The sequence below is a fragment of the Drosophila guanche genome, unplaced genomic scaffold, assembly GCF_900245975.1.
Source record: "Drosophila guanche unplaced genomic scaffold, DGUA_6, whole genome shotgun sequence".
In the NCBI taxonomy this organism is placed as follows: Eukaryota; Metazoa; Arthropoda; class Insecta; order Diptera; family Drosophilidae; genus Drosophila; species Drosophila guanche.
In genome coordinates, this window is record NW_022995745.1 from 8738454 (window position 1) to 8748839 (window position 10386).

General features: G+C 42.3%; 3 protein-coding genes across 7 annotated transcripts; 2 read left to right on the top strand and 1 right to left on the bottom strand.

The window, feature by feature from the left end:
• The first annotated feature begins 79 nt into the window (after nucleotides 1–79).
• On the top strand, nucleotides 80–4413 carry LOC117581465 (ras-related protein Rab-40C). 5 transcript variants are annotated; one of them, XR_004573657.1, is made up of 6 exons: nucleotides 204–354; nucleotides 1420–1556; nucleotides 1620–1843; nucleotides 1914–2136; nucleotides 3352–3778; nucleotides 3817–4280. XR_004573657.1 is itself a non-coding variant. In XM_034268686.1 (5 exons), the coding sequence occupies exons 2-5, from the start codon at nucleotides 1424–1426 to the stop codon at nucleotides 3567–3569; spliced, it is 798 nt and encodes a 265-aa protein (XP_034124577.1). In that variant the 5' UTR covers nucleotides 80–197; nucleotides 1420–1423; the 3' UTR covers nucleotides 3570–4280. The 5 variants fall into 5 exon arrangements, 4 of the variants coding, with proteins under 4 accessions (XP_034124577.1, XP_034124578.1, XP_034124574.1 ...); XM_034268686.1 differs by lacking the exon at nucleotides 204–354 and adding an exon at nucleotides 80–197 and having other exon boundaries at nucleotides 3352–4280; XM_034268687.1 differs by having other exon boundaries at nucleotides 3366–4413.
• Nucleotides 4414–6587: 2174 nt separating this feature from the next.
• Nucleotides 6588–8359, top strand: LOC117581463 (glycine-rich protein DOT1). The gene is made up of 2 exons (XM_034268681.1): nucleotides 6588–7038; nucleotides 7159–8359. Exons 1-2 carry the CDS (start codon nucleotides 7033–7035, stop codon nucleotides 8182–8184), a joined length of 1032 nt encoding a protein of 343 aa, XP_034124572.1. The 5' UTR covers nucleotides 6588–7032; the 3' UTR covers nucleotides 8185–8359.
• Nucleotides 8223–9679, bottom strand: LOC117581466. Its single transcript, XM_034268688.1, has one exon. It carries the CDS (start codon nucleotides 9512–9514, stop codon nucleotides 8870–8872), a length of 645 nt encoding a protein of 214 aa, XP_034124579.1. The 5' UTR covers nucleotides 9515–9679; the 3' UTR covers nucleotides 8223–8869.
• Nucleotides 9680–10386: the final 707 nt, after the last annotated feature.

Genomic DNA, 10386 nt, shown 5'->3' on the forward strand with positions numbered 1-10386 from the left:
ACACCGCATGACCCTAAAAAACATCTCGAAATATACCTTCTCATTTAAGTGTTGTGAAAAAATACCATTAGAGATGCGATATCACCGAGCTGCCATGTGGAAAAATAAATTAATTTTAATTTGTTGAAATTAAATAAAGGCCAAACACCTTAATGGATAATGGAATACAAGTGATAAACTCAGCAAAAAACGAACTAGTAGGTGGAAAAAGTGAATGGATTAATGGATTTGATAGCTATACGTTGAAAGCGAAGCAAATTTGCAAAAATAACAGCGGACGAGTGGACTAGGCGAAGCTAATTGCTCTCATCTCTATTTGAAATTCCAAAAATGAAATTGCGTTCATTCTAAATGGTAAAAGGTTGATTCTATGAAAAACAAAGAAAAATCGAACACCAAAAGGAAACTACAAACCTTTAGGGGAACCCTTTTTTAATATGGGAACGAATATCAGCAGGAAAAGAAATCAAAATAAGGCATGCACCACGAAACACACGCATAGTTACACCCCCGCGCGAGCAAAACATGTGAATTACAAAATGCAGAAAATTAAACTGCTGCAGGTGCTATCTAAGAAACTAAATAATTAATAACATATTGGCTTAATAAAGGTTAGTGTTTCAAGCGTTTGAGCGCGTGTGTAATTGTGTGCGTTTCGTTGTGATGCAAAACAAAAACACACCCAAACCCCTCTGGGTAGGTTACAACTTACTTAATTCAAAATAATGAATTATTTACATACGTATACAGATATGTACATACTTTGCATATATTATTTATTTGCCGCCGTGGGTGCCCCGCCTGACTGCGTGTGAGTGAGTGAGATGGATGAGTCACTTAACGGCAAAGAAACAGCCAACACTGGGATAAGGATAGAGGGCTGTAGGCGATTATCGTTTCGCTGTAATATTTATACGAACGATATGATTTGTGGTACACAGGTTGATAAGTGTGTTTACCCTTATTTCGATGTTGAGGTTCGTGTGTTTGAAATTGTTTCTGCCCCAGCCCATATTTTAATGTGAGCCCCATATCTTTGTAATTATGAATGTCATGGATTTCTCTGGGCGTCTAACTCGTAACTATGTACATGCATATGTACAATGTGCCCTTACACTATTCAAGTATCGAGTATAGATATACCAGTAGCATATTGCCGGCTCGACTTTGGCACCTTGAACTCGAAACTGTTGTGGTTTATACCGGTTAGCCCGGTTACCCAAAGAACCAGAACTTTGAGTATTGACCAACAGATGTTCGATGTGAATTAAATTATATTTAGCAACAAGGAGGAGGCAGGAATCATTTCCAGCCGTGTTATGTATATTTTGTCTAAAAATGAAATCAGAGTCAAACGGGGCTGGATCCGAACCAAAGGGTTTTTCAACCTTTAATCTCCGTCGCTGTTTTATGTTTCAGACACATGGGAACCATGACAAAAGATTACGACTATTTGCTGAAAGTTCTTCTGGTGGGCGACAGCGATGTGGGGAAGCACGAGATACTTTCGAACCTGGAGGATCCTTTCCCCGAAAGTCCCTTCTGCAGCGGTAATGGTGAGTGGGCCAGAGTATTAAACCGGAAAAATCATTTAAACATCCTATTTTCTAATCCAATAGATTGCACCTCTCACATCCTCCAAACGGTAGCATACAAAACAACCACAATACTATTGGAGGGTAAGCGGGTGAAGCTCCAGCTGTGGGACACGTCTGGCCAGGGACGATTCTGTACAATCATCCGCTCTTATTCACGCGGTGCTCAAGGTATTATACTAGTATACGATATAACCAACAAATGGAGCTTTGATGGGATCGATCGATGGCTTAAAGAGGTCGACGAGGTTTGTATTCATTACATCCCATTTCACAATACACGAAACTAATCATAATCCTTCTCTTCGGAACCTCCAGCACGCACCGGGCATACCCAAGGTGTTGGTGGGCAATCGCCTGCATCTGGCTTTCAAGCGGCAGGTGGCCGCCAAACAGGCCGAAACCTATGCTAGCCGCAACAACATGTCCTGCTTCGAGATATCGCCGCTTTGCGATTTTAATATACGTGAATCCTTCTGTGAGCTGGCGCGGATGGCGCTGCATCGCAACGGCATGGAGCACATTTGGCGCAGCAATAAAGGTAAGCTTGAAACTCATCCATTCTTCTGCACGCAGTGCGTCTATGTAAACCAAACGAAAAGGGACGTGTGAGACACTTTTGACGCGTCACAACTTTTATACCCGGCACTCAGTACTACATCTGCACCTTAGCGGTTTTTTGTCAAATTTTAAAATTTTCTTCATCTGTCATCTACATCTACAACACTTCTCGCACCAACACGCTCCGTTAGCTCGCCGCCCTTCCCTAGACCAACACACTGTAGACTCGAGGAGGAGGCAGAGGCACCGTCCGCATACAAAAAAAAAAACAAATAAAAGCTGCGGGACGGGGTGGGTTAAAAGTCGGAAAAGGCATCGGCAGGGGGAGGGCAGAGGCAGGGGCCGAGTGAAGCAGAAGCAGAAGCAGAGTGTGAATGAGAGAATGTAAAAAGAACAACAAAAGCTGCGGGACAGGATGGGTGGAAATTAATTGCTTCATTGTGGCTATAATAATGAATTCACCAATTTGGTGATCTGATAGATATGGCCATTCCCTACGGAATGGCGTTTTTAGTTTTCTTTTATCTTCAAAACTGTAGATTTGGGAGGTTCTCGCCCTTTTGCGGGGGCGGAAGAGGGCGTGGCTCATTTTTGAAATACACTGGTTTCAGTGTGAGCATACAGCAGTCCGGAGCCAAAATTTGATGGGTCTAGCTCTTATAGTCTCTGAGAACTAGCCGACAAACAAGACGGACAGACGGACAGACAGACATGGCTCTATCGACTCGGCTATTGATGCTGATCAAGAATATATATACTTTATGTGGTCGGAAACGTTTCCTTCTGTGCGTTACATGCATCCACGCTTATTTACTCTTCGAGTACCGTGTATAATTAAGACTAACTAAAAATTCCTGAAAATATACATTTTAAAGAGCAATTGCTGAAGTAAGGCCAACTGTGCTTATTATTTTTCACAGGACTGTTAGTTTTGAATAGTTTTGAATTCTGCTACAAAAAGCTAATGGATTACCTACCCTCGAATTTGCTAGCTATTATAACACATTTAGTGGCAGGTTTTAAATTTAAAATTCTCGGACACCTGAATTACGTTTGCAATTGTCTGTTAATTGAAAAAACGCACTGACAGAGATGTACATGTGTCGACATGTTATTTCATATATGTACAATGTATCTAATGAATAATAATAATAATAAATAAAAATAATATCTAATAATATTTTACTCCTTACAGTTCTCACGCTGCAAGAGCTGTGTTGCCGGACGATAGTGCGAAGGACGAGCGTGTACGCGATCGATTCGCTGCCCCTGCCGCCCTCCGTGAAGTCCACGCTCAAGTCATACGCTTTGACCACGTCGCAGTGCTATAATTCGCTGACGCAGAGCTCGAAAAGCAAGAACCGCTGCAAGACGCCGACGAGTAGCAGTCGAAACAGCTGTGCGATCGCGTGATCGCTACCTTGTAGGTCGCTGCTGCAGGCCAACGGCCCACGCGAGCTGCCTACAACATCTGCCTACAACAGCCCCCCTTCTCCAACCGACATTAACTATAATTCAACTATAATACTGTACTCTAGGCTACCACACACCACACATACACCCCACGCACATGGAATCCTCTCCGTAACTCGATTAACATTATTTTGTTTGTTTCCATCGAGGTAACTCGATTAACATTATTTTGTTTGTTTCCATCGAGATTGATATACCATTATATGTATTTATTGTCACCCGAAAACAAAGTTTTTTTTTTACACAGTAAAATTTAAATTTTAGTTATTTTTAATGCTTTTACATCTCAGATCCCATACCCCCTGTACCCTCCAATCCCTTGCATTATTCTACTGTTGTTAATATTATTATGTTTGTATAATTCTTATATTTAAAATGCTGACAACTCGAACAACCACCACAATACCCACATCAGCCAAACCCACACGCCGAACTTAACCGAACTGAAAGTAAAAGTGATCAGACCATTTCTCGGTGTATACATTATTGAATCAAACTACATTTTTATAATATTTTTTTTTGTTCGGTTACTTACGCTTTAAACATATTTTTAGAGATTAATGTATTCGGGGCAGAATCCCGCGGGAGGACGCACACTCACACGAAAGGCGAATTGATAAAGATAATTAATAATGACCCACGAAACAAATACATTCTCTTGTGTCGTTTTATTTCCGTTGTTTCCCCTATGCACGTCATGTACGCTTTGTCTCCTTCTAGTTGCTGTCTGCCGTCCCTTTCCTTTTGGAGCGCGAGCGAATAAGAGAAAGTGGAGTGCATATTTTAAAAAACATTTCAGATTAGAAAGTGATCAACTATGTATTCTGGCATATAATTCCAGTAAAATTACTTGGAGTTCCTGTACTGATATATTTAAAAATTAATGGGGATGAAAATATATTTTTTATTTGTAAACTCAGTTAAACTCTGTTTTGAAATTCCCTTATAGATTGGGTATCATGTAGCATTCATTCTGTTAGAAATCGTATCAATTATACTGGAATTCCAAAAGAGATCCTGTAATTTCTAAAGCGTTTATGCTGATAGAGCTTATATATACATTTATCATTATAATATGATAATTTCACAAATATATTAAACAATTACTTAACTACTATACTGTACTGCACTATACTTATGTACATTTTGGCATTGATGTTATCTTTTTTGGGTTAAATATTCGAATGAGACTGTAATTTTCGGATTCCTGAATAACAAGATAAAATAACAATTGTTTTAGAAATGTAGTTTTGGAAACATTGAACAACTTGTACCTTGAATTTTAGCTCGACACGAAATATTATGCATGTATATAAAAGTGTAAATATGGAATTATCAGCTCATGGTATGTTAATTAATTGTTAATAGTTATATGTTGTTATTAAAATATCCAATGTTTTTTTCGTGTGTATTTTTAGCTTCATACTCAACAAAGTACACATGAGTGTACATGTGTTCTGTGGAATATAACTTTTGTACAGCACACCATATCATCAAGGTTCAAGTTACATGTTATTAACCAAATAATATAAAAACAAGTTTTGCCCATTTTCAGAAACTATTACATTTTGCAGATACTTATGAGTTCACTTGAGCAGCTCCCCTGAAGGTCTGGAGAAAAACCAATCAATCAGACACAATAAAATGTTATACTTTAGAAAGTATTCTCGAAAACTGTCTAACTGAAGACGAAACTGTTACAATTTCAAAGCAAATTATCAATTCAATGTTTAGGGAAACAAGTACTTAGTGTAAGGCATTCGAATGTTGGAGGGACTTAACTCAAATTACATTCAATCAATCAATCATTTAATCATTCAATAAAATAGATTATGTTTATCTAATCATTACTAATCATTAAAATACATTTTTTATGGAGAACCGATAAAAACAGATTAGGCATATCACGGAATTATACCTTGCAATCGATGTCTAAGATCTCTCGCAATAACCACTTTTGTGTTTGAAGACAATTTTATGAAACTGTACAAAATGCTAGCCAATATGTTGCCATATAAATCACATGAAAATTAAAAATAATCGGATAATATTTAGGTACTCCATATTTCATTATGAGGTATTAAAAGTTTCGAACTTCTTTCATTTTAAACAACTGCTTCTGGGTTATCGGCGTTGTTAAAATATTTAAAAGATTCGGTTTGCTTTGGTTCGATTAGGATCGATTAAGATTTGGGTTTGCACTTTCGGCCAAACCATTTTGCGACTTCATCTCAATCTACTACCATCTCTCTCTTCTGTTTTTGGTTGTGTATCCATTGCTGTTTTAAACAACTCCACCAGTGGCCTATCACATGAGTATTCGGAGCACCATTTAGGAAAAAAAGCTATCCAAAATACTTTAAAGCGCAACTTGAAAAAAAATTATGGTGAATCTTGTTGCATAGATATTTACTTTAATGATTAGCTTTTTATAATATTTAATTTCTTTAATTTTTGGCATTTTGAAATCACAAAAAGTGGCAAAAGAAGGTCAGAGATACCAAGGCATATGGGCTTGAATACTTTGAGGATCGCAGAATTGTTGGAGTCAAAGCTGAACTGAAGCTGAAAAAAATAACAATAATTTAACGCTTTTTAAAAGGTATATAGCTAAAAAATGTACATAAAAGCTATACGAATCTTGAAACTATTGTTACTAAGAGTATAATTAAAGTCAGAGCTTAAAAGATCTAAAAAGTTCAAATAATCAGAAATAATTCAGAAATCATCATTACTCCTACAACTCTCTGCCCTCCATGAGACGCTCTCATAATTGGGATTGGGAGAGGCTTGCCTGCGAACAAACCTCACCTGACGCGCACTGACCTTTCCCTTTCGTTCACGGTCTGAAACTGCAATTCTGGCGGGTGGGGGACCGAGTGTCGAGGGGCCGAGGGCTGGTTCGTTGGCATTAGGTCGTTCCGAGCTCTGATGCCCATTCGTTCATGCTTGACGGATCAATATGTATATTCGTTGGTTGTGGCCTAATTATGGAAATGCGCTTGCTTTTTGGGTTGAACTCATTTGCATTTCCCACTGGTTACTGCTTTGCTGTCGAAACTTCTTCTAATCCGTATACCCAATATGCTCCGGAGGAGTCCGAAGAGAGCGGGCTTGCTGCGGGGGATGCCCGTGAAAATTACGAAATCAAGACGAGCCACAAAACGCTGCAAACGAAAGCCGGAGATGAAGATGAAGATGGAAAATCATCGGCTGATCGTCTCATAACCATCTGCTCTGCCACCCCTTCGATCTCTGCGGCCACAGAGCGATCGACCGGTCAAGCTGATATCTGTATAAAAGCCATCGACTGCAGGGAATTGGTCATCAGTTAACTCAACGCTTTCCTCGGCTTCGTGAAGTTCCTTAGTTTTCGTCCCCCCAAAGCAAGAAACTTCCAGCAATGAAGGTAAGGTCCCCCGTCCTCACCATCCAAGGAGCCCATGGACGGGTGTTCGAGTGATAGCAACACTAATATCTCGGCAATACCTCATCGCAACATGTTCCTCCTCTCCGTTTCGTCTCGCAGATCTTCGTGTGTTTCCTGGCTGCTTTGGTCGCCACCAGCTCGGCTGGCTTTATTGGAGGCGGCTCCGGCGGTGGCGGTGGTGGAGGCTACAGTTATGGCGTTGGCGGAGTGGGTGGCGGTGGTGGCCATCAGGAGGTGAAGACCATCAAGGTTATCCACCAGGAGGGCGGCGGCTACTCAGGCAGTGGACATGGCGGCGGCTACTCAGGCGGTGGACATGGCGGCGGCTACTCAGGCGGCGGCTATTCCGGCGGCGGCTATTCCGGCGGCCATCAGGAGGTGAAGACCGTCAAGGTCATACACCAAGAGAGCGGCGGACATGGACATGGCGCCGGCTACTCCGGTGGACATGGCGGCGGCTATTCCGGCGGACATCAGGAGATCAAGACCGTCAAAGTCATCCATGAGGAGGGCCATGACCTGGGCGGCGGTGGCGGATATGCCGGCGCACACGATCACGGCTACGGCGGACATGGACATGAGAAGGTGAAAACCATCAAGGTTATCCATCAGGACGGCGGCGCACATGGACACGGCGGTGGTTACTCCGACGGACACCAGGAGGTGAAGACTGTTAAGGTCATCCACCAGGAGGCGGGTGGTCACGGCGGTTTCTCCGGCGGGCATGGCGTTGGCTATTTCGGAGGACACGGTGGCGGCTACTCTGGTGGACACCATGAGATCAAGACTGTGAAGGTGATCCATGAAGAAGGCCACGTTCTCGGTGGCGGCGGTGGCTATTCCGGCGGACTAGACCACGGATATGGCGGACATGGACATGGACACGGACACGAGGAGGTAAAGACCATTCAGGTGATCCACGAAGAAGGCGGGCATAGCCACGATCATGGCCTCTCCCACGGAGGTTTTGTTGGCGGTCACGAGGAGATTAAGACCATCCAGGTGATCCACGAAGAAGGCCACTCACAAGGACACGGTGCGGCTCCTTTGAGCAACGAGTACCTACCACCTGTGTTGTCGGAACCCCAGCCCGGGTACCTGCCCCCATCCGGTAGCTGGAAATAAATCTCTCCCCCGAGCACTCGCTATGTGCTTCGGTCTGTGTCATAGTAAGTCCCGAGATTCCCCTTCCCTACTCCCTCCCGCAAAACTCTGTTAAGTAGCTTAAGACATTTTTTTCTTCACATTTGTTATTTTTTTACTGTTTTACGAATATCCATTGTACCTCTCACTTTAGTTGTAAACCGTTCCCATGAGGAAAAAATAAATCATCTGTAACTTATAATTATTCTGATTTCTGTTTCTGATACATCCATCTGACATCAGGAGAACAAGTGGTCTCCAATCAGGTAGTTATTCTCTTTTCGCGAAATGACTGTAAACGTTCTTCATCCACGGTTGAATTAGATTCACTCTTTATTCGACTTCCTTCATACGCTCGGCACTTTCGAATCGTTTCAGTTTCAGTTTTAGTTTCACTTTCAACTCCACCAATCGACCAAAATTACCATAATCAAAGCCAAATTAGCGGTAGCTCAACGACCAGTTCATAGATTGGTTTATCGCAGTGAATTTATGTATATGTGTATATTTTTGAATCTTAAAGGTTGTTGATGTATATTGTATCTGTCTGAATGCTCGTATGAGTTTTTGCTTTGGGTGTTTTAGTGTGTTATATCTATAAATGGAATAAATTAGGTTGTGTGCGCACTCTGTTTGCTTCATTTGGGGCTCGATCTAGATCCGAGCCTTACTTGTGGGGCCAATCGTGCCGTCTTCGCTTGGCCGTGTCTTGCTCGAGGCGATTCCCGCTGCTGCCGCTGCCGCTGCCGCTGCCGCTGCCTCGTAGGTACTGGTAAAGGGGCAAAGTTCGTGGCGAGGAAGGAGGTCTACTGGCTGTCATTGGTCGCCACTTGGATGGCAGCCAAGGCGAGTCATAGGGGGATGGATCCTCCAGCGGGGGATTGCCTGGAATGATTGCTTTATGACTGACAGGAAGATTGCCCTGGTCACTGAGCTGCTGCTGCTCGTTGTGGACCCTCAGATTGAGCAGCAGCTCGCCATCTTCGTCGATTAGATTGAACATATGTGTGCCGGGATGCTGTTGATTGCTTCCCATAGGATGGACCCGTTCCAGGCGCACTTGCTGTTGCTTCTTGGGCTTGGGTTGCGACTTGCCTTTAGGCCGGTGACCGATGAAGCGCGAGGCGCGAGCCATGCCCTGAAGCTGCCTAAGGATACCCAGCGGCAGCAGTAAATCTGATTCGAAAGGCATGAAACCGCTGGCCCTCACTTTAATGACGTTTCTCAGCAGCGGCTGTTGCGGGTGGCTGTAACCGTAGACACTGACCAGACCCAAAAGGCTCACGAGTCTCAATGCGTTGACAATTTGCATTTTCTTCTTCTTTTTCTTTTTATTATGGGTCAAGTCCTGCAGTCCACTATTTGGCACACTCACAAAAGTCACAGCACAAACAAAAAAACAAGAATCACCAATATGTGCTGAGGGATTCTGGCAGGGATTGTGGAGAGCCAGATGAGCTCGTTCTAGGCCCGTGTTGCACCAACTGACCAGCGACAAGCCGACTGACGAGGCAGCAAAGCCGAGCTGAGTCAGATAGAGTGGAGCACTGTGCACTGCGCTCGTAAAAACGAATTAATTAGAGAAAATACCGTTTTCCACACACTGCTGCACTGTGGGCCAAAATAGCTGAAAATCCGGTGGTAGCAAAGTTCCCACATTTGTAATTCATTTAAAATTTTACAAGTTTGAACGAGAAAATCATTTAAATATATGGTAAGATTTTCTTGCAGTCAAATAAATCAGATTCGATTTTAATTTTAACACTTTCAATCGGAAAATTCTTATGATTTATGTATATACATATGTACATACATACAGCCGCCTCCTTTCTTATATGTTACTCTTATTGGGGAATTTCCTTCCCATTCTTTTATAATTCTTTAATTTTAAGTTTTAGGCATTCCCGTTTCGACCCACTGTCCATTAACATGGCCAACACTTTGAATTGAAAATAAAAACATAACTGGCCGCGAGCTATGTTGTTTATTGTTTGGGGGGGCTTGTTGTTTGACGGCCAGCAGCTGAAAGAGTAGAGGCGACCAGAGTCGAATCTTCTGCCTATTTTTTTACCTCTAGTATTTCCCGCTGTACAACACATGGACGGAATTTTTAAAATGTCGTACTCGAATGAATGTATGTACATATGTATGTATATATGTATGTGTTGGCTTATAGTTGATTTA